This window comes from Onychomys torridus, chromosome 21, assembly GCF_903995425.1.
Source record: "Onychomys torridus chromosome 21, mOncTor1.1, whole genome shotgun sequence".
In the NCBI taxonomy this organism is placed as follows: Eukaryota; Metazoa; Chordata; class Mammalia; order Rodentia; family Cricetidae; genus Onychomys; species Onychomys torridus.
In genome coordinates, this window is record NC_050463.1 from 18,721,827 (window position 1) to 18,747,163 (window position 25,337).

Here is a 25,337-nt window from a genome sequence, read left to right on the forward strand (position 1 = left end):
GCCAGAAGAGGGTACTGGGTTCCCTGAAACTGGTTGTGAGCTGCCGTGCGGGTGCTGGGAACGAAACCCAGATCTTTTGTAAGAGCATCAAGTGCTCTTAACTGCTGAGCCATCGCTCTGGTTCCACGTAATGACCTTTCAGCTAATTTGTCTGCCGTTAGTTAGCTTTTCTAATTCACCACACATTTTTTTTCCTACCCCTACATCTTCAATTATTTCCTTCTTAGTTTTATTAAAACTGTTTCAACTGCTTTTCTTCCCTTGCTTTTTACTTGTATAGCTCAGCGGCTGCCTCCTCCATGAAGCATTCTACCTCACCCCCACCCCCCACCATTTGATCTCTTTATACCCACTCTGACTTACTCTTGGGAGCTGGTCTGTTATCTGTTATTCTGAACTTTGCAAAGGTAGAAATTTTTCCTTATTTATCTTCATATCCCCTGAAAGGCCAAAGTGACTATGGAAAGCACTAAATTATATATATTTTTGCATTGAATTGAATAAACCAATCAGACTAGAAATGTTATTCTTTAATGAAATTGTCTCCATATTGGGTAGTTTGAATGAGAATGGCCTCCATAGCCTCATAATTTTGGCTGCTTGGTCCCCAGTTAGTGGAACTGTTTGGGAAGGATTAGGAGATGTGGCCTTGTTGGAGTAGGTGTGTCACTGGGAGAAGATTTTGAGGTTTCAAAGGCCTACTCCAGGCCCATTCTCTCTCTCTCTCTCTCTCTCTCTCTCTCTCTCTCTCTCTCTCTCACACACACACACACACACACACACACACACACACACACACACACCTTGCTGCCTGCAGATCAGAATGTAAAGTTCTCAACTACTGCTCCAGCACCATGCCTGTCAGCCATGATGATCATGGGCTAACCCTCTAAAACTGTAAGCAAGCACCCAAGTAAATGCTTTTTTAAAAAATAAGAGTTGACTTGTCATGGTGTCTCTTCACAACAATAGAATAATAACTAAGACACATACCAATATTTAAAGAATGTTTTTGAAATAGATAACACTCTCCCTCCTCCTCCTCTTATTCCCCCCTTACACACACACACACACACACACACACACACACACAGAGACAGAGAGAGAGAGAGAGAGAGAGAGAGAGAGAGAGAGAGAGAATGCTATAAAATCTGGATTTCCACTTTTTCTCCTGGTCTGCCATTAGTATTCTTAACCAAGACAGTGTTAGCAGTTGAGAAAGTAAGACAGGACAATTCATTGCTGTAGACTGTCATTTATATCAAGAGATGTTGGCCACCACACTCCCCTAGTACTAATAATAACCTTTAGTTACTATGACAACCAAACAAAAATGTCTCATGTAATTACAAGCAGGGTGCAGAGGTAGACATCTGGTCTACCTCTGCTTGGGAATTACTGCTGCATTATCCTATAGTCTTTTCTACCTCTGATGTGTGCTTTTTATTAAACCATCCAACTAAGGCAAGATGCAGACAAGCTAATCAGAATTATTCTCTTATTTATACTGCTTTCCTGTGTCCACTGTGGGGAACACAGGCCTCCAGCCAAAAGTCCTAAAGACAAGCAGAGGACAGCCACAAATTTACCTTTGTGTTTCAGTTTATTAATCTGAGCAATAATCTAGGGATAAAAATGGGCTTATCCAAGTATCATCTGTGTTCCAGATCCATGAGAATCAACTGAGGACATTGTTTAAATGTCATATTCACGCGTCTGGACTCTATGGCATTGTTCAGCTAGGTTTTTGTGAGGCCTGGGAACCTGCACGTTAAAAAAATAAGTTCCACGAAGAAATTCCAAGAGGATGGGTCAGGGACCACTTTGGAAAGCAGTATCCCAGAAGGCCTCTATCTATACAGTTTTAGATTTAGAATGTTCTTTAGCTGCAAGTCTTGGCTTTAGTTCCAAGTATCAGCTTTATTTCCAGAGGGGAATTTTAAAGAATGTGTCATTTCATGGAAGTAAAAGTGCAATAAAAGATAGAGTTGACTTTGAGTACTAGGGATCAAACCCAGGATCACACACACGCACACGCACACGCACACCAAATCCTCACTCTGCCATCAAGGCACACCACTCAGCTTCAAGGTTTTATTGAAAAACATTTCACTTAGCTAAAGGGAGGAAGCATTATCATAGAAAATTAAAGCAGGATGCCATGTAAATCCTTGTGAGATTACTTAACCAGCTTGTTAATTTTTATCATGATATGAAATTCACTTTTATTTGTGGACAAGGAATAAGCCTTAAGGAAAGGGCAAAGGAAAGTAAAATTAGGTCTTGATGAAATTTCTATTCTAGAAAAAGAGCAAACCACAGACAACAGAGAGTACAAATTAGGTCTCAATTCTTTAAAAATTATATGACATCTATAACTTTCAGATGATTTCAGAATACAGCAGATAGTACACATGCACATATGTGTATACATGATTGTCTGAGTAGCATATGCACATGTTTGTAGAGGCCAGAGGATAACTTCAAGGGTTTTTTGCTTGTTTGGTTTGGTTTGGTTTGGTTTTTGAGACAGGGTCTTTCACTGGCCTAGAATTCACCAGAGGTGGGTGAGGCTGGCTAGCCAGTGAGCCCCAGAGCTCATTTCTGCCTCTAAAGCATTGGGATTATGAGTTCTGGAGATCCACTTTAAGTCCTGGTGCTCACAAGGTCAACAGTTTATGAATGAGCCACTTCCCCTGCCTGGAACTAGCTTTGATGAATGGAAGCCTAAAAAGCAGTGAAGCAGTTAGAACATAACAAACTCAGAGAGAACCTTCGATCCGCAGTTTTCAGGAGAGTTTCCAGAGCGGCAGCAGCAGGGCTGTCTGTTGCTCAGGGTGTGTGGCCCAGGAAGTGCTATGGATGATCCTGGTTCCAATGCTTGGGATCTTGTTACAACTTAATGCTTTCATGTTCCTGGACTGATTTAAGACATCATCCTAGCTGTATTTGCCTGGAATTTAGCTGAAATAAACTCATTTCAGTCCAAAAGAGAGATAGACTTTTCTACCATTCAGACGCCCATGTTGGTGACAAGTATATTCTACAGTAGTTAAAGAAGGCAGATACTTGGATAAAAGGTACTAATGAATTGATTATATTTTCTATCTCAAACATCTATGATTCCATGAATATGACAGTGAGTAAGCAGGAGACAACAGAAAACTATAACTAATAAACTGGAAACTACAAGCATGAGCCATTTGCTACACCAATTATTGCAATTGGATGGTTTAATATCTTTTTCATATTTATATACTCTCATGAACACTGTTTTATTTTTGTAGGAATTTTGTTATTTCTTGACACTGTAACTCACACTATCATGTACAAAATAAAATGACAGAGCAAAAGGTGCTCTCATCTAGAACGTGGAAGCACTCTAGGGGATTCACAAAGGGGTGGTTCAGGACTGGTAAGAAGCATTTTCACCAAATTAAATTATACAATAGAAAAGCACCTGTTGTACAAGCCTGACCACCAGAGTTCAATCCCTGGAACACATGTAAACAAGTGAGGTGCAGTGGTAGCCATCTATAGCCACAGCATTCCTACTGTGAGATGGGATGCAGTGGTAGCCATCTATAGCCACAGCATTCCTACTGTGAGATGGGATGCAGTGGTAGCCATCTATAGCCACAACATTCCTACTGTGAGATGGGATGCAGTGGTACCCATCTATAGCCACAGCATTCCTACTGTGAGATGGGATGCAGTGGTAGCCATCTATAGCCACAACATTCCTACTGTGAGATGGGATGCAGTGGTAGCCATCTATAGCCACAGCATTCCTACTGTGAGATGGGATGCAGTGGTACCCATCTATAGCCACAGCATTCCTACTGTGAGATGGGATGCAGTGGTACCCATCTATAGCCACAGCATTCCTACTGTGAGATGGGATGCAGTGGTACCCATCTATAGCCACAACATTCCTACTGTGAGATGGGATGCAGTGGTACCCATCTATAGCCACAGCATTCCTACTGTGAGATGGGATGCAGTGGTACCCATCTATAGCCACAGCATTCCTACTGTGAGATAGGATGTAGAGACAGATGAATTACTCAGCTCAAGAGAACCAATTCCCAAGAGTCGTTCTCTAACCTTCACATGCATGCACAGTACCTGCACACACGCACATGCGAGTGTGCGCGTGCACACACACACACACACACACACACACACACACACACACACCAACAGGAGCACATTAAAACAACTAGACACATGATCAAGTAGCTAGAAATGCAGATACATTTTACTGCTAAAACCCTGTTAATAATCTTAAGTGTAGAAGAAATGAGAAAAGCAGTTTGATTATCTCCAAAGATGCTGCAGAGACATCTTCTAAAGTTCTACATTTCTTTATGATAAAAATCTCAAAAACAGGAATCAATGAATAAATACCCCAATTCAAAGCCTGAAGCATGCTCAATGGTGAATTATTAGAGGCTTCCCAACTATGTGAGGCTTCCCACACTCAGTGGTCGTCATGGAAAGTATTCTCACCAAATTAAATTATACAAGAGAAAAACATAAAAGAATCAGAAAACCAGAAGTGTTGTCACTGGAAGATGGTGCCTGTGCCTGTCTGGAAGACTACAGGACGTCTCCTGAGAACTACTTAGAAGTAACAAGAGCTCTTTAATGGGACTGAACATATGTACCATATGGAACCCTAGAACCTTTATGTCTATACATGCAAATGAATATGACTAAGTTAGGAAATGCAATGTCAAATGAAACAAAGAATTCATAAACTGGGTGCAGAATGAACACTAGAGTCTCAGCACTTGGGAGGTGGAGGCAGAAGGTCAGAAATTCAAGGTCATGGCTGGCTATATAGTGAATTCAAGGGGTACTTGATGCTCTGTCTTAAATGAATAAACAGAAAGAAAGGGAGAGAGTGAGGAGAGGAGAGGAGGAAGGAAGGAAGGAAGGAAGGAAGGAAGGAAGGGAGAAAGAAAGGAGAGGAGGAAGGAAAATATAATACAATACAATGGAAGCAGAGATTCTATTTAAAAGCCTAACAAAAGTTTCCAGAAATAAAATGAGCAAGCAAAATGAAAATGCCAGTGAAACATCTTAGGAAGAAAGCACCTCATTCTTGAATAGGAAGATTCAGAGTTTTTTAAATGTCAAGGTTTAGCGAATTGTTTCGTAAATTTTTCCAAACACAATGAAAGTGCCAATATCACAATATTACCAACAAAATTCTGAAAAGAAATAAATAAAGCAAGGAATTGGTCTTAATAGAAATGAAAATAGATGACTAGGTCACAGTAAGTCACAGAGAATCCACTTCTGGAAATGAGGCTCACAGATACATGCATGGTGTATGAACAGATGTGCCTCACTGTAGCATCATTTGTAGGAACAAAACCCTGGGCATTAATATCCATTGTTCAGATGAGAGTTAAGTTAGTATTTCACAACAGATTGCGATATAGTCATTTTCAAGCATCTTGAAGATGGTTTCTTTCCTTTTAGAGTGAACTCCTTTGAAAATAGACATTTTCATTGATATGTGTTTATTTTGTGTGGCTATGAAGGTGTGCATGACATGTGTACATGTGCATGAGGAAGCCATGGGACAGCCTGGCCATCATTTCTCAAGACTTATTCACCTTGTTTTGTGAGACAAAGTCACTCACATGAAGCTCACAGATATGATTAGGGCTGGCTGGCTAGTAAGCCCCAGAAATCCTCCTGCCCCACCGCTTCCCCAGTGCTGAAATTGTAAGAGCACGCCTCCATGCCCAGCCTTTTTCACATGGGTTCCAGGGTTCAAATTCAGCCCCCCCCCCATGCCTATTAACTAATTTTACCAACTGAGCTATGTCCACAGGGCTTGATATATTATTTCTATGATACTGAAGTTTAAGAATAAAGAAAGAGTTCTAGGACCTAGGCTGTGGGACAAAACCAGTCCCTGGGAATCCCCACCCATCACTGCCCCAGTAGCTGGCCAGCAGGGAAGACTCTTGTGGGCAGGCTCCCCACCAAAACCCCCCAGTAGACCCTGAAATCTACAAGACCCACGCCCTACCCCAAACCCATCCATCCCGCTGCAACCCCAGTGGCTTCCTGAGACACAGAATCCGCCAGCTCTCATTGGACCAAGAGCCCTGGTAGGATCAAGAGTGGTTCTCTGAAACACAGAATCAGCCAGCTTGGATTGGACCAAGAGCAGCTCCCTGAGACACAGACACAGCCAGCACAAATTGGACCAAGAGCAGCTCACATAGACACAGGCACCTCTCGCACCTATTGGAGGAAGAGATGGGTAGACACCAGTGCAAAAATACATACAACATAAAGAGCAATATGCCCTCACCAGAACCTAGTAGTTCTGCAACAGCAAGACCTGAACATCACAACATAGAAGAAGCAGAAGAAAGAGACCTTAAAAATAACTTTATGAAGATGATAGAGGCCTTTAAAGAGGAAATGAAAAATTCCCTTAAAATTTTTGAGGAAAAGACAAAAAATTGGAAGAAATCAATAAAGCCCTTAAAGAAAGCCAAGAAAACCATGAAAAAGGAATTAAACAAGTGAAGGAAAAGGTTCAAGATCTGAAAACTGAATAGAAACAATGAAGAAGACAAAAACCACGGGAATACTGGAAATATAAAAGCTGAGTAAATGAACAGGAACTACAGGTGGAAGCATAAACAACAGAATATAAGAGATGGAAGAGAGAATCTCTGGTGTACAGGATACAATAGAGGAAATAGATTCATCAGTCAAAGTAAACACCAAAGCCAAAAAAGTCATAACACTAAACGTCCAGGAAATCTGGAACACCATGAAAAGGCCAAACCTAAAGAATAATAGGGATAGAAGAAGGAGAAAAATACCAACTCAAAGGCACAGAAAATGTATTCAACAAAATCATGGAAGAAAACTTTCCCAACTTAAAGAAGGAAATACCTATGAAGATAACAAGAAGTTTATAGAACACCAATAGACTAGACTCCCCCAAAAAAGTCCCCTCACCACATAATAATTAAACCACTAAACATACTGAATAAAGAAAGAATATTAAGAGCAGCAAAGGAAAAAGGCCAAGTGACTTCAGAATAACACCTGACTTCTCAATGGAGATTTGAAAGCCAGAAGGTCCTGGACAGATGTAATGCAGACACTAAGAGACATGGATGCCAGCCTAGACTAACATACCCAGCAAAACTTTCAATCACCATAGATGGAGTGAATAAGACATTCCAAGAAAAAACCAGATTTAAACAATACCTAACCATAAATTCAGCCCTAAAGAAAGCACCAGAAGGAAAACTTCAACCTAAGAAGTCAGATGCACCCATGAAAATACAGGCAATAGATATCCCCACAGGAGCACCTTCCAAAGAAGGGAAATACACACACACTACCACCAAAAGATAACAGAAATTAACAATCACTGGTCATTAATATCCCTTAATATCAATGGACTCAATTCACCTATAAAAAGACACAGGCTAACAGAATGCATATGAAATCAGGATCCATTGTAGACAAATTTCTAAACAGTCTTATTAAATAAGAAACACGGAACCAAATACAGAGGTATAAGCCGTAGAGATCTGAGAAATACCTGTCAACTAACCTTATCTTACCACCTCCCTGTAGCTTCCCAAGAGAGCCTCTTCCTGTCTAACCTGTACCTTTATCGCCTTCTTGTTTTGTCTTCTCATTGGCTCTAAGCCCAGACACATCACTTCCTCATCACTGTCTGTCTGTACAGACCTCCATGTCTCTATGGTTGGTACTGGAATTAAAGGCATGTGTCCTTGAACACACAGATACTCTGCCTGCCATGTGATCAGATTAAGGACATGTGCTACCACTGCCTGACTTCTGTTTATGGCTGAATATGACCTCTGATCTCCAGGCAAACTTTATTTATTAACATACAAATAAAATATCACATTTCAACACAAATAAAATATCAACACACTCCATCCTTCTGTTGCATACAAAAAAAAAAAAAACCACACCTCAACTTCAAAGACAAACACTACCTCAGAGTAAAAGGTTGGGGAAAGACTTTGTGATCAAATGGACTTAAGAAGCAAGCTGGTGTAGCTGTCCTAATATCTAACAAAATAGACTTCAAACTAAAATCAATCAAAAGAGATTGGGACATTATATACTCATTACAGGGAAGATCCAGCAAGATGAAGTCTCAATTCTGAACATTTATGCCCCAAATACAAGGGTAACCACATATGTAAAAGAAACATTACTAAAGATTAAATCGCACATCAAACTCCACACATTAATAGTGGGAGACTTCAAAACCCCACTCTCACCATTGGACAGATCTGCCAGACAGAAACTTAACAGAGAAATAAGGGATCTAACAGATGTTATGACTCAAATGGACTTAATAGATATCTACAAAACATTCCACCCTACTAAAAAAGAATACACCTTCTCAGCACCCCATGGAACTTTCTCTAAAATCAACCACATACTTGAGTATTCACAAAAGAAATCTCAATGGATAGCAAAAACTTGTAATAACCTCCTGTATTTTATCAGACCACCATGGCTTAAAGTTAGATTTCAACAACAACAAAAAATTACTGAAAGCCTACAATCTCATGGAAACTGAATAATGCTCAACTGAATCACCAAAGAGTCAAGGAAGAAATAAAGAAAGAAATTAAAGACTTCCTAGAATTCAATGAAAATGAATTAGTACATACCCAAACTTATGGGATACTATGAAAGCAGTGCTAAGAGGGAAATTCATAGCACTAAATGCCCACATAAAGAAGTTGGAGAAATCTCACATTAGTGACTTAACAGCACACCAGAAAGCTCTAGAACAAAAAGAAGCAAAGTTACCCAGGAGGAATAGATGCCAAGAAATAATCAAACTAAGAGCTGAAATGAGTAAAACAGAAACAAAGAGAACAATACAAGAATCAATGAAACAAAGAGTTGGTTCTTTAAGAAAATAAACAAGATAGACAAGCTCTTATCCAAACTGACCAAAAAACAGAGAGAGAATATCCAAATTAACAAAATCAAAAGTGAAAGGGAAGGTATAACAACAGACAATGAGGAAATTCAGAGAATCATCAGGACATAGTTAAAAAAATGTATACTCTACAAAATTGAAAAATCTAAAAAGAAATGGACAATTTTCTGGATAGGTAGCACATACCAAAATTAAATCAAGACCAGATAAACAATTTAAATAAACCAATAACCCCTAAGGAAATAGAAACAGTCATTAAAAGTCTCCTACCCCGCCCCCCAAAAAAAGGCCCAGGACCAGATGGTTTAAGTGTAGAATTCTACCAGATTTTCAAAGAAGAGCTAACACCAATACTCTTCAAATTGTTCCATATAATAGAAACCGAAGGAACATTTCCAAACTCCTTTTATGAGGCTACAGTTACCCTGATACAAACTACACAAAGATGAAACAAAAAAGAGAATTACAGACCAATTACCCTCATGAACACTGATGCAAAAATACTCAATAAAATATTGGCAAACCAAATCCAAGAACACATCAAAAAATTATCCACCATGACCAAATAGGCTTCATCACAGAGATACAAGGATGGTTCAACATATGAAAATCTGTCAATGCAATTCACCATATAAACAAACTAAAAGAAAAAAAAAAAACCACATGATCATCTCATTAGAAGCTGAAAAGGCCTTTGACAAAATCCAACACTTCTTCATGATAAAGGTCTTGAAGAGATCAGGAACACAAGGAACATACCTTAACATATTAAGGCAATTTACAGCAAGCCAATAGTCAACATCAAATTAAATGGAGAGAAACTCAAAGCAATTCCACTAAAATCAGGAACAAGACAAGGCTGTCCACTCTCCCTGTATTTATTCAATATAGTACTTGAAGTTCTAGCTAGAGCAATAACACAACAAAAGGAAATAAAGGGGATACAAATTAGAAAGGAAGAAATCAAATTTTCACTATTTGCAGATGATATGATAGTATACATAAGTGACCCCAAAAATTCTATCAGAGAACTTCTACATCTGATAAACACTTTCAGTAATGTGTCAGGACACAAGATTAACTAAAAAAAAAATCACCAGCCCTCCTATATACAAATGATAAACCGGCTGAGAAAGAAATCAGAGAAACATCACCCTTTATAATAGCCACAAATAAAATAAAATACCTTAGTGTAACTCTAACTAAGCAAGTGAAAGACCTATATCTCAAGAAGTTTAAGTCTCGTAAGAAAGAAATTGAAGAAGATATCAGAGAATAGAAAGATCTCCTTTGCTCATGGATAGGTAGAATTAACATAGTAAAATGGCAATCTTACCAAAAGCAATCTACAGGTTCAATGCAATCCCCATCAAAATCCCAACACAATTCTTCACAGACCTGGAAAGAACAATACTCAGCTTCATATGGAAAAACAAAAAACCCAGGATAGTTAAAACAATCCTGTACAATAAAGCTACCTTTGGAGGCATCACCATACCTGACCTCAAGCTCTACTATAGAGCTATAGTAATAAAAACAGCTTGGTATTGGCAAAAAAACTGGACATGTGAACCAATGGAATCGAATTAAAGACCCTGACATTAACCCACACACCTATGAACACCTGATTTTTGACAAAGGAGCCAAAACTGTACAATGGAAAAAAGAAAGCATCTTTAACAAATGGTCCTGGAATAACTGGATGTCAACATGTAGAAGATTGCAAATAGAACCATATCTATCACCATGTACAAAACTCAAGTCACGTGGATCAAAGACCTCAATATAAAACCAGTTATACTGAATCTTATAGACGAGAAAGTAGGAAGTAGTCTTAAATGCATTGGCACAGGAGACTACTTCCTACATATAACACCAGTAGCATAGACACTGAGAGCAACAATTAATAGATGGGACCTCCTGAAACTGAGAAGCTTCTGTAAGGCAAAGGACACAGTAAATAAGACTAAACAACAGCCTACAGAATGGGAAAAGATCTTCATCAACCTCACATCTGACAGAGGGTTGATCTCCAGAATATATAAAGAACTCAAGAAACTAGACATCAAAATAACAAACAATCTAATTTAAAAATGGACTACAGAGCTAAACAGAGAATTCTCAACAGAGGAATCTCAAATGGCCTAAAGACATTTAAGGAATTGCTCAATATCCTTAGTCATCAGGGAAATGCAAATCAAAATGATTCTGAGATACCATCTTACACCTGTCAAAATGGCTAAGATCAAAAACACTGATAACAGCTTTTGTTGGAAAGGATATGGAGCAAGGGGAACACTCCTCCACTGTTGGTAGGAGTGCAAACTTGTACAGCCACTTTGGAAATCAGTACAGAGGTTTCTCAGAAAATTGGGAATCAATCTTCCTCAAGACCCAGCTATACCACTCTTGGACATAAAACCAAGGAATGCTCAATCATACCACAAGGACACATGCTCAACTATGTTCATAGCAGCATTATTTGTAATATCTAGAACCTGGAAACAACCTAGATGCCCCCAACCAAAGAATGGATTAAGAAAATGTGGTGCATATACACAACGGAGTACGACTCAGCAGTAAAAAACAATGGCATCATGAAATTTGCAGGCAAATGGATGGAACTAGAAAATATCAACCTGAGTGAGGTAACCTAAACTCAGAAGGACAAACATGGTATGTACTCACTCCTAAGTGGATACTACATGTAAAGCAAAAGATAATCAGACAGCAACCCACAACTCCAGGGAAGCTAACTAACAAGGAAGACCCGAAGAGGGATGCACAGATCACCCTGGGAAGGGGAAATAGATGAGATTTCTATGAGCAAACTGGAGGTGAGGGGTGGGCAATGAGGATAGGGGATGGGGTATGAGAACATAAGGGAATGGGATGGTTGAGCTGGAATACGGATGGAGTGGGAGAGCAATGAAAGAGATACCATGATAGAGGGAGATATGGGGGTAGGGAGAAACTGGATGCTAGAGAAGTTCCCAGGAATCCCCAAGGATGGTCCCAGTTTAGACTACTACAATAGTGGAGAGGGTGCCTGAACTGGCTTACCCCAGTAATCAGATCAGTAAATACCCTAACTGTCATCATAGTAACTGATGGAAGCAGATGCAGAGATCCACAGCCAAACACCAGGCCAGGCTCCATGAGTCCAGTTGAAAAGAGAGAAAAGGGATTCTATGAGCAAGGGCATCAAGATCATGATGGGGAAACCTACAGAGACAACCAAACCAAACTAGAAGGAACTCATGAAATTTAGATCAACAGCTATGGAACCTGCATGGGATTGGACTAGGACCTCTGTATAGCGAGACAGTTGTATAGCTTGATCTGCTTAAGGGACTCCCTGGCAGTAGGATCAAAATCCATCTCTGGTGCATGAGGAGGCTTTTTGGAGGCCACTATCTATGATGGGACACCTCACATAGCCTTGAGGCATGGAGAGGGGCTTGTACCTGACTCTACTAAATGTACTGTCTGCTGACTCCCCATGGGAGGCTTTATCTTCTTGTAGGAGGGAATGGAGGGGGGTATTGTAGGAGGAAGACTAAGGGGGCAGGAGGAAGGAAGAGGGGGATCTTTGAATGGTATGTAAAATGAATTAAAAATTTCTTAATAAAAGAAAAAAAGTGAAGGCAGAGTTGTCTCTTCAAACGGGAAGACATTTCCTCAGGGAATGCAAGAGTTCTTGTTATGAGGCTCTGACCTTAGTAAACAGTAGGGCAGAAAGCTCAAAGAATCAATGCAATGTCATTCTGGAAGAAAAGGCCTGGCCTTTGAATTTACTGCAGTTTAGGAGTGCCCCTAAAAGTCCCCAAATGTTAAATTCTGGCTCCTTTTAATTAAAAAAAAAAAAAGGATTGCTTCAAAATACATAACACTGAGTACCATTCCTGGAGGATGCTTTTGTCAAGGTAAAACTGAAGAGTAAGGACCAGGGCTTTCTCGCATACTTGGCAAGCGAGCCAAAGTGCTAATTGAGCAGAAGCAACTGCACACAGTAATTTCATTTTCTTGTATGCCAGACAGCAAAGGAAGGAACAGCAGCATTTCACTTCTCGAATTCTCTGCCCCTCTCAGGATTCCGTTACCCTAGCTTTAGCCAAACTCACTAACAGGTATGTTTTATCAGAAAATTCCTTAAAGAGCCCTCAGCTGGCTTATCTCAGTTACCTTCTACTAACCTTCCTCTTCAACCTGACAAAGAGCAGATAAATACCTACTCACATTGTCAGTCTGTCTACAGACGCTGCACACGCCCGCCTGAGAAGCCATCCTGAAATGGAAGTCACTATCTGATGGAGAAGCTGCTGTCTGACTCACTCTCTGGAGCTTGACTTCTCTCTCCCACTGAAAACTGTTCGGACCCAAGTCTTTCGAATACAAACTCTAAAAGCTCTCACACTCTGGGGAGCACATACACTAATCGCTTCAGGGAATGGAAAAAAAAAACATACTAAACAAAATCCTTGTCTTCAAGGAAAATCAGTCTCCTCCCTCCCTAGAATGTCAACTCCAAGAAGGCATGGACTTACTGGATGCCGTTTTTCCCTCTGCAATGCTGGTGCTTAGACCAGCGTTTGGAAAACAGAAAGTCATCAAAATACCTGTCAGCAGAAGAAGAGACCTGTGCTTCATTCTCCTGATGTTTGAGTTCAAGACCAAGATCAGGTAAAGAAAAGAATAGAGTGGGGTGAAGCAGTCAGGGTGGACAGAGGGAATGGGTCATTGAGCCATTGAGAAAAAGATTTCGGGGGACGAATAGGGGATGAGATTGACAAAGATCTGAGCTCAGAACCACAAAACCTGCTAGGAATGATAAGATGCTAAGGCCTGGGTGGTATCCTCTGAAGCCTGTGTGCTAAGGTTTGGTCCCCACCCACGGTACAGGTGGTGGAGCCTGTAGGGAGTAGAGTCTAGCAAGAGGCCTTAGGTCACTGAGGTGTGCCTTTGAGGCAAAGTGTGGGACCCTGGATCTCCCTCTTTTTCTTCTTCCTGACCACGAAGATTTCTTTCTGCCATTGCCAACCCTCAGGGACCCAAAAGCAATGTAATCGCTCAGTATTGGACGGACCCTCCAAAAAGGTAAACCAAGGGGAAATCTTTTTCTCTGCATAAGTTACACGTCTCGGGTCTTTTGTGATAGTGACAGAAAACAAACCTAGGAGGTGTGGGCAGCTGAAGGAGAAGGCAGAAGTTGGGGAAGGGTGGATGGGGAGAGTTGGGGCAGAGGCTCAGAAAAGGCAACAACTGGGTCCCAATTTAACCTCTAAAGGAAACAGACTAAAAGGTAGCCAGGACTCTTGGAGAGTAACGGCAATGGGACCATTGGCTGGCCCTGGTGTGCCCCCCCCCCCACAGGTGAAAAACTTAAGGGCTTCCAAAACCCCTAACAAGTTGGACAGTTTACAAATCTGTGTGGTTAAATGGAGAATAATAAAAGCCCCTGCTTAAATTTAGTGACAACTTTCAAACAAATACAAACGGTTGTTTTGCTTACGTGAAATTTATTCTTACCACCATGGCAGGGCTAGTTTAATATTTTAAAAAGTGTAACTGTTAACTAATGTTGGCCAGAGAGTGATGCTATTCACCGACTCTGGAAGACCCAGAAACACGCAGACGTCCAAAGCTCCAAGTGGTTCTTTGTTCGAGTCACAGTTTTGAAGACAGCTCCAGACAAACCCAACAATTGAGCTGCTGCCAAGAGCTGTCGTCTTTCATAAATTTCTCCCTATATTTAGAAGTACAGTTCCTTTGTTCACAAACTACTCGCAACGGTTCCATATTTAGATTCCCAAAGGCGTACCTTGGACTCATTGGATAAATGAATGAACAGCTGCATGGATGGATGAACAGGAGAGCTATCAGTTGGCTTTGTTGAGATCCTGGAGATGGGATGTACAGAATGCTTCATGTATGTGGATCCCTGACTGGCCAGCATTGATATTTCCCATGACTTTCATATTTAACAAGTGAGACTGGATTAAAATGTATCAGAGGAAGCAAGACAGAATGGTATATGACGGTTGTTCTCACCCCCCAACTCGAGACAAGGTTTCTCTGAGTAGCCCTGGCTGTCTGTCCAGGACCAGCTGAGTAGCCCAGGCTGGCCTCAAACTCAGAGATCTGCCTGCCTCTGCCTCCTGAGTGCTGGGATTCAAGGTGTGTGCACCATCACTGCCCCGCTACATTACAATTCATAACAGTAGCAAGATAACAGTTATGAAGCAGCAAGGAAGATAAATCCTATTGTTGGAGATCACCACAACATGAGGAACTGTATTAAAGGTTGAGAGCCAGTGCTCTAAAGTAAGTTATAATAATTCATACTCCTAAAGAGGGGCTTCAGAGTCCATAGAGGCAGAATGACAGCATGCCTGAGTGACACAGTGCCAGCATTCCTGAGACTATCAAAAAGAGGAAGGACTTTGGTTCATTGCTCTGTCTGTCCATGGTCAGTTGGTCATTGCTTTTAGAAGCTGTGCTGAGGTATTCTCTAGTACTGGAGTGTGCGGTAGAGGAAGCAACCCATCACGAGGCGGGAGGGGTGGGGTGGATCTGCATCCTAATACCTCCTCTAAGGGCACGCCTCCAAAGACTGCATTTCTTGGCCACACCTCTTCAAGGTTCCGACAGCCTTCCAACAGTACCACAAACCCGGTCCAAGCCTTTGTCAGATGGGCCACTGAGGGACACTTGTTCAAACCACAGTATTTACTAAGGACACTGAGTGGGGGGGACTCAAAATACGGGATGCCAGTCAAATTTCTGGGCAGCTTTTCGCTCCTTTCGAAAAGCCCTGTTTCCCAGGCTCACGGTTCTCATATCGCGACTCCCTTTCAGCTTTACATCTCCCGTGCAAATGAAGTCACAAGAGACATTCAGCTGTTACAAACTTCATGTCAAGCTTTGAAGTGCTTTTTAATAGCAGAAATATTTGGCTCACGTGTGGGCTTTGTAGCTATGGTAAATACCTCTTAGTTATCTGTCGCTACTGTTATTCCACACCTCCAATTTGGAGGAGAAATTCTGCATATGCATTGAGGCACTAGAAAAGAATATTCAACTATATCTGAGCTCTTTTGTGAATGGTTTCCTTTTATTTCTTCTCTCACGGAACTAATACTTTCACCTGCATTGTGCTGGTTATGGGTGGGAAAGCTGTGGGCAGAAAGAAGGCTGATACCGTGGCTTCACATCCTTAGCTGCTGGAAGTTAAGTGGTCAAGCAGCTCCCTACTATAAGATCATACTTATTGAGTCATTCACCTGCCCTCCCCCACCCCACCCCTCCGTGTGTGCGCGTGCGTGCGTGTGTGTGTGTGTGTGCGCGTGTGTGTGTGTGTGTGTGTGTGTGTGTGTGTGTGTGTGTATGAGTGTATACATGTAGAAACTACAGGTCAATGTTGAGTGTCTTCCTCAATCACTTCCACAATCTACCTTATTTTATGAGACAGAATCTCTTACTGAGCCTGAGGCTCACCCGACTGGCTAGACTGGCTGGCCATCCAGACCCAAGGACATTCCTGTCTTCACTTCCCCAGTGCTAGGATGACAGGTACATAGCATGGAGCCATCTTCCTTTGTTTGTTTTAACACAGGTGCTAGGGATTTGAACTCAGGTCCTAAAGCTTGCACGACAAGCCCTTTACCAACTGAGCCATCTCTCAGCCCCTCCCTGCGTCCTGCGATGCTTTAGAAGACTTTGGATAAAATGCTGTTAGTTTTTACAAAAGAGGAAACTGACCCCAATTAGTCTGTACTAAAGGTAGAAAAGGAAAAAACAAAACAAGCTTCTCATTAGGGAATTCCGTATGATTATTGAAACACAGTCTGCATGTCTTAATGTCCCACCGTGTATCTGAAGACTACATTTAGAAACAGCGTTTTTTGAGAGCAGGCACATTTGAACAAAGGCCAGGCACTGAGCATTCGGGATCTGCCCTATGCTGAACAGCAACACCTTACTTCTTTATGTCACTTAATTATTTTATGAAGAGATAACAGAAAATTCTATTGCAAGTCCCAAGTTAAACACTTGACATTTTTATTCCTTAAAATGCAACATTTGAGAAGTCTAGATATGTTTATTAATTAGTGATTATTAACACTCAGTAAACAACATTATGTCTTGTAAAAACACAATCTCACTGCACAGCATGAAGCTGAAGTCTATTATTCCCTGATTCCATATGCTGAAATACACTCAAATGGTCCCAAATGACCTTAAGCATTAAATAAATGTAAATGAGAACAACATAGAAAATGCACTTTTGATTGATAACTAAAAGACCAGGTTGAAAAGCATGTCCCCAAATGAAGTCCTTTCCAGAAGGAGATGGCTGTGTGAGCCATGGAGGAAGTGCTCTGCTAAGTCTCCCTCCCGAGTGATGAGATTACAGATACATGCCACGGAGCTCAGCATCACTTTGGTTTTTATCCATTGTGTCTGTTCATCCAACTGTTTTTCTCAAACTACACAGTCAGGGTAGGCAAGCGTCCTCTATATAGAGAAAACTTAAAACACCCAAGGATGCCAGAGTAATAGTGAAAGATAAAATAATTCCAAATGGAACTTCTACTGTAACAAATTCTGTAGCAAGATGTACAAAGGGAAAATGCACAGATACAGCCATTTCACGTGTACCCAACGGGTGATATTCTCCTTCTAGGTCAACTGGCCACAGGACGGGGCATCACACAACACACACTGGTTCTGCTGGGGGAAAACAGTTCTCCTAGCCTGGAAAAAGATGAATAAAACAGAAAGGGACTGGACTCCTAGACTGATGAAACCATCAATAGATCAAGATGTCTTAGCACTATTGATGCCCTGGGCCAGATGCTGCTTATTGCTGTGTTTTGCTTCTTATTGCTGTGTTTTGAAAGCTGACTATGAATGATCTCCACCATTAGACATCATGACCAGTAGAAACCAGTAGCGACATTGTCTGCCCTGACCCCAAGTCATAACAAAAATAATAATTCAAAAAAACTGTTCCCAGGGACTGCCAGAATCACCTAGAGGTGCAAGGCTGCCCATTCTGGGGGGGGCACTGGAATAAAGCCATTTAAGAAGGCCCAAAGCTGGGCTTTTCTCAACCTCATACTGCATAATCTTGGCCACCAACTGAGCTGGAAAGATGGCTCAGTGGTTAAGAGCACTGGCTGGTCTTCAAAGGACTGGGGTTCAATCCCAGCACCCACATGGCAGCCCACAACTATCTCAAACTCCAGTTCTAGAGGATCCTATACCCTCACACAGACATACCTGCAGGCAAAATATCCATGTAAATAAAAAAGAAAATGAAAACAAAACTCTCCTGAGCTGCAAAGTGAGCCAACTCAGTGGATAACACATTATTTGAGTGTTCTATAACATATGTAGTTTTAATGTTCTCTTCTATTGAACGGAGTGTCTGCCTGACTCATGGGAGGCTCACATGATTCAATGAGATGATACATGTGGCATGCTTAGAGCAGTGCCTGCCACACAGGAAGTCCTCAATTAACATTATCTATTATTATTATATTCATGCATAACATCAAGAAAGCAGTTCCAACTGAGATGTTTTAATTCAGACAGGATGCAGAAAGGTATCTTACCAGCTTGATATTTTCTGAGCCTTAAACACGCCCGTCTTCTGATTGCTTGCGATGATGCTGTCCACATCTACAGGGAACAGTTAAGAAAACTTCTGCGGTGACTATTCAACTACCTGAAAAAGAACTTATAAACACGCTGGCTTCTTATCATAATGGGATCCCCACAGGAAAAAGAAAGGGCGGTCAAAGTTGTGCCATGAAATGCTGACTCACCACTGGCAAGATCTTTTCACTCCCTAGCTTGCGATTTTACCACCCATGGAAGGAACGTCTAAGTAGCATCATGGCAGGGCCCAGAGGAGAGGTCCTGGAGGCCACTCCTGGGGAACAGGAGCTGCTGTCTCACTGTCTCAGGGCAAGCAGGCATCCAAAGACAGATGTCAGTAAGGAAGGCAATGGCTGCCTCTGTTGACTTTCCAAATTGAAGTGGTTCCAATCTCCCAAACACTTGAGAGGAGAGGAGGGGAGCAGCAAGGACAGGATTGGGAGGAGGCAAGGAGAGAGGCGGAGAAAAACCTGGAGCCTCTCTGGGAGAAAATGCATTTAAGAAGAAAGTCATTCTAGTGAAAGGTTCCTTGAGGAACTTCTGCTTTGGCCTTTGGCCGAGGGCTGGCACAGAAGGACTCATGCAGAAGAGCCATGTTTGAAAAAGAGAAACTTCACATCATATTCAAAGATTGGGAAAATCACATCTAGTTCAACATCAGGAAAAGCTGGACTTAGGTCGACAATGGCAGCATAGGTGTTTGTGAGTGCTGTTATCTCTCTCTTTGCTCTGGCTCCAGGACTGACAGAGACTAATGAATATACTAATTCCTACACCCAGACACTCCCCGGCCTTATTCTCTGTACTGACCTCTGGCTTCCCTATAGTCCTCTGGCTTCCTAATTTCTGAATACTCCCACCTTCTCATTTATTTGACTTGGAGACATTTCCTGTAAGACATCTCCCAATCCCTCTTCTGGAGTAAGATAAGTTTAAAACAAGCAAGAACTCCAATAATTCTAGTAAAGGCTACATGCTGCACGAAATTGGGCCCATGGGGAGGACACCAGGCAGACAGCGATGCTCCCCTACTGCTTGGCAAAAAACAGATTTGCTGAATGTTCAAAGCAAACACTGGCCAAGATCTCCCTGCCAGAACAGAACCACAGGATTCTGAAACCCAAGTCTCAGCTTGAACCACCAGGCACACCCATTCTTCTCTGAGTGAATAAGCAGGTACTGTGTGATAGCTTTCCTCCCTTAGGAGTAGGGAGGAAAATCAATTAGGTCTCCTAATGATGGGCTTTGTAGAGGTTTACAAAAGTGCCATAATGCAGACTTCTTTTTTTTTTTTTCCTGGGTGAACTTTCCTGTATGCAAATTAAATACCGTTAAATTACATTCATTAAAAAAATAAAGGAGACTAATTTGCCTACTTGTTTTGATTAACTAAAATGACACATCGGCCTACGGTTTCTGTCTATTTCAGGAGTGTTCTAGATGAAATATCTTGCAGGAAAGGACGGCTGACATCTTCATTCTGAGAAGCACAAAATTAGTAGAGTCAACTGACAACAGTTTTTTATTAAGTCCCCTCCCCTAGCCACACCCTACTCTGCGTTCCCATGGTATCCAACTGCCTGCCATAATGTGCCCGGCACACCTGTAGCGTCCTATGAGTACATGGCTAATCTATCAAACAAAACATATTATTTTGTTAGTGGAGGTAATACTTTTTTATAAAATAGTCACAGTGAAGTTAAATTATATAACTCAGAAAACCTATTTATAATTTTTAGTAAACATCTTAACACTATATACTTTGTACAATTTATAAACCTGTGACTCTGGGTGGTCAGGCTGGAACAAGCATGGATATTTGTATTCTCGAGGTTATTTTTTTTAATGAAAAATTCACAGCAGTATTTAGGCTGCTTTATTTTTAGAACTGGGCAGGAAATACATTTTGTGGTTTAGAAGGGCTTTTTAAAAATATATTAAAAGAATCACAGAGAAAAGATGGCGGTGTTAATGTTAAGACATTACCTTAAGAGATAGACTCTGCTATTCTGTCCCCCACTCTATAGGTCAGATTTTGATGGTCTTTCTGGATGGCACTGTGTCCAATAATAGATTTTTATCATCTCCCCGTGTCACCTCAGGGTAATAAAGGAAATCCAATCAAATTGAGTCAATATGACCAGGATAATGTTCAACACAACAGACCCAATCGTGCTCTGTGAGCTGCATCCGCCTTCCAGAAGATCTCAGTGGGAGGACTGGGTGCCAAGAAAGCCTTCCTGCGGTTTCCCAGATGACTCGGATCCGGCACAGCCGTCCAGTCCCCTTATCAAAACAATTGCTTGTGCCTCAATCGGAGCCAGATTTCTACCTCTAGCTTCCTTCTCGAGCAAAGCACACGTCAGGAGTGATGCTCCATTTTAGTTATCCGTTTATATTCATTCTTAAAATGTGTACTCATATACAATAGCAAGAAAAGTCTTTTAGGTCAACTGCATATCTCATAGGTATGTAAAATATTGTTGAAAATATTAGTCTTGCTGTGTCATCAGTAATTGCATTTATCAGTTGAATATATATTTTGAATCAGGTTGTTATTTTTCAAATTATTTATTTATTTATTTTATGGGTAGGGGTGTTTTGCCTACATATATGTATATGTACCATGTGTGTGCCTAATGTATTTGGAGACCAAGAGAGGGCATCAGCTCTCCTGAGACTGGAGTTATAGATAGCTGTGAACCATCGTGTGAGGGCTGGGAATTGAATCTGGGTCCTTTACAAAAAGATTTCTTTTAAAATTATGTGCGCATATGTGTCTGTATGTGGGTATGTGGATGCATGTGTGTATGTTACAAAGACCAGAGGTGTTCGGTAACCCCTGGAGCTAGGAACCAAACTGGATCCTCTGGAAAAGCAGTACACACTCCTAACTGCTGAGACATCTCTGCAGCCTGGTATTGTTTTTTGAACCAAAAATATTTAAAAAATAATAACACTGTAACTGATAATGTATTGTCTTTTGGTTTATATTATCTTTAATTTCATTGGGGGTTTAAAAGGGAAGGAAGAACACTACTTTTTCTTTTTGTTTTTTCGAGACAGGGTTTCTCTGTGTAGCTTTGTGCCTTTCCTGGAACTCGCTTTGTAGACCAGGCTGGCCTCGAACTCACAGAGATCTGCCTGCCTCTGTCTCCTGAGTGCTGGGATTAAAGGTGTGTGCCACCACCACCCGGCTAGAACACTACATTTTTTAAACTTTCTTTTCTATTTTTTAACTTTCTTTTCTTTAAGATTTTATTTATTTTATGTGCATTGGTATTTTGCCAGCATGTATGTCTGTGTGAGGGTGATAGATTCACTGGAACTGGAGTTACAGGCAGTTGTGAGCTGCCATGTGGGTGCTAGGAATTGAACCTAGGTCCTTGGGAAGACCAGCCAGTGCTCTTAACCTCTGAGCCATCACTCCAGCTCAACATAAATCCTATTAATTTTGATTTAAATGACCTTTTAAATGTTCAAATGTGGCAATTTTTTCCTGACTTAAGGCTACATACTACTCTTTTTTGTTTTGTTTTTTTGAGACAGAGTTTTTCTGTGTAGCTCTCTGTAGCTCCGGCTGTCCTAGAACTTGCTCTGTAGACCAGGCTGGCCTCAAACTCACAGAGATCCACCTGCCTCTGCCTCCCGAGTGCTGAGATTAAAGGCATGCACCACCACTGCCCAATTTTACACTACTCTTAAATCTATTTCTTACTCCATGAATTGAGAGATGACACCCAGAAGCCACCAAATCTGTTAGCAATGCCACATGTTACCATTATGCAAGACAGGCCTTTTTTTAGTTCTTCTTTCCATTCTTTCTTCCTTCCTTCCTTCCTTCCTTCCTTCCTTCCTTCCTTCCTTTCTTTCTATCTTTCTTTCTTTTTTTTTTTTTTAAATCATCTGGTGCTGAGGAAATACAAGACAACCCTCACTCAAATGTTCTCACCTGTGGTGAAACAGAGTGGCTTAGCGGGCTGGCAACAGGCCTGTAATAAGGAGGAAGCCGGCTTCATATGCTGGTTTGGAGACTTACTGCTGTGTGACCACGGGTAGATTAACATCTCCGAGCTCCCAAAACTAAGCAGAAACAATGGCATCTATTTTACAGGCTTCCTGGGTGTCCCATGGGAGAGGTCCAAGACATGGTGGGTGCATGACTCACGCCAACTTTATCATTTTGGAATAATCCAACACAAAACTTAGGTGGAATGAAAACACCAGTGATTGAATCTAAAATGAAGATTCCCATTTAAGTTTCTCTTCTGGATGCTCAGAATGAATTTTGTGGCTATTTTCCTTAGATTGGAAAGAAGTGGAGGAATCAACCAACATTTGTCCTGCACGCTTCGAGTGTTCTTTATATATGGAAATGTGTTCTCAAAGTGGCAAAAGCTATGTCCCCAAAGGGTGGGGATCCGGACTGTCTTATGCAAGGCCACATCTTTACCACTTGAAAAGCCAGTGGCTTAAGGGTGGAGTGCTTGCCTCCTGTGCTCCTGGCCCCTAGGTTCAGCCCTCAGCTGGCAGGAGGGGAAGGGAGATGCCATCTGAAATGACAAGCCGTGAATACTGTTTGAATTCACTTCAATGTGATTTTCAAAAATATGTGTTGAGGCACAGTGAGAGGCACACAGGGCTCATGTGACTCACAGAAGACGGAAGGCTGGCATCACCAGTGAAGGTAGGGTCTGGGCACAGGATGATGGCCTGGGATTCTCAAGTTCTCAGCCATCCACAGCACAGGCTGCATCGTACCCATGGTGCTTTAGTTATTAATTATACAAGTCAGGGATTCTATTTTTAAAATGTTGGGCTGGAGAGATGGCTCAGAGGTTAAGAGCATTGGCTACTCTTCCGGAGGTCCTGAGTTCAATTCCCAGCAACCACATGGTGGCTCACAACCATCTGTAATGAGATCTGACGCCCTCTTCTGGCATGTAGCCAGAACACGGTGTACATAATAAATAAATCCTTAAAAAAAAAAAAAAAAAAAAAAAAAAAAAAAAAGTTAAACCTGGGTACCTCCTGTAAAGAGCCATGGGATTTCCCTGGCTTTGGAGACTTGTAAACAACATTGAGACTATGCACACAAGCCACTGGGATAAGAACACAGAGCATTGTTCCAAGTACTGGAATACTCTGCAGAAAACACTATAGACTTTTACACAAGACGGTGTAGTGGGTGGCCATCCCAGCATTGGCCTGGAAGTTCCAACCCCCATTGAGGCTTCGGTAATAGTCACGCCCACAAGGCGGGGTGGAGGAGGGAGCGGAAGACCCAAGATAGAGAGGAGGGGCGCGCTCTTTTGGTTCGGGGACGCTGGACGAAGGAGGTGGACTGAGCAGAGTTCTCCAGAGAACACCGCCAGACTGCGCCATCCCTTTGCTAGACCCTACAACCTATCCCTTCATTTGTAAGTTAGCCCACAAAATAAACCTCCCTTTGAACTACATGCAGTGGCCTTAATAATCTCACCACCAATAAGACGGGCCAAGGCTGCATGTTTGAATCGCATCAATCAGTGACCGTGACCAACCAGGTTGTTCAGCTGCACGTGCTTTACTTTTCTTTCTCTCCTAGCCTCCTTCCTTTTTGCTTTGAGACATGGTTGCACATAACCCAGGCTGGCCTTGAACTCCTAATCCTCTTGCCTCTACCACCCAAGTGGAGGTTATAGGTGAGTCCCCACACCCCAGTTCTACTTCTACTGATGAGGGTTTGCAGAGGGCTTTGCAGCAATCAGAATTTAGCCGGCCATTCCCCTCCCATTTTCCTTTCTCACAGTCCACACCAGCTACACACCTTACTGAGTAGTTACTGTATGTGAATATTTGGGGATTGCTTTCTATGCGGAACTAAAAGAGAAAAATCAAAGGGCACTTTTTTTTTTTTTTACATTATTTTAAAATAAATTTGAGGGGCTGGAGAGATGGCTCAGTGGTTAAGAGCACTGGCTGCTTACTTTGATTGCCAGCACCCACACAGTGGCTTATAATCATGTGTAACGAGTTCCAGGGGATCTGATGCCCTCTTCTGGCCTCTGTGGGCACCAAATGTGCACAAAAAGCACTGATGTGCATGAAAGCAAAACACCTATACTTATAAAATAAAAAAGTAATAATAAAAACAAAATTGAGAACTGCATAAACCAGATGATCCCATTTTCTACTTATCCTTTGTACTCTTGGGGGTACAGATGAAATGGTATCTTTAGGAAAAGGTGGTTTTCAGGATGGGGACCCCCAGATTAAAGCCAGTGAGGCACCTTAAGAACTAAGGGAAACCTTAAGGAAAAGTACTCATGAATCTGAGAAACTATTCGAGATATAAAGTTCATTTTTCCTCAAGTCTTGTTTTCTTTTTAGATAGATCTCTTTGCAGTAAATCTCAGATCCACAGCTTTCCAGGGTCACGATACAGAGGCTAGAGACACAGGCGACCTGTGGGACATTGACCCGTGGTACACCGTAGAAAGACAAACAAACGCAATTGGCTGTTAAACATGCTTTTGTGATATGTAATTCCAGAACTACTCTCTCTAGTGCCTCGCATATTTAAAAATAAAACAAGCTGAAATGAAATAACAAAACATGCTATTTTTCCTACCCCCCCCCAAAAAAAAATCAGAATGATAGAATCTTCAAGAGACCAGTAAATAAAACTAGTTGGATT

At 41.5% G+C, this 25,337-nt stretch overlaps 1 protein-coding gene across 4 annotated transcripts in view; it reads right to left on the reverse strand.

The window, feature by feature from the left end:
• The window catches only part of Camkmt (calmodulin-lysine N-methyltransferase), a 413,989-nt gene that overhangs the window by 76,189 nt on the left and 312,463 nt on the right, over positions 1–25,337 (reverse strand). For all 4 annotated transcript variants that reach the window (XM_036170668.1, XM_036170665.1, XM_036170666.1 and 1 more), the window contains exon 7: positions 18,613–18,679. In XM_036170668.1, the coding sequence (XP_036026561.1) occupies positions 18,613–18,679 (67 nt within the window). The remainder of the gene's footprint in view (positions 1–18,612; positions 18,680–25,337) is intronic.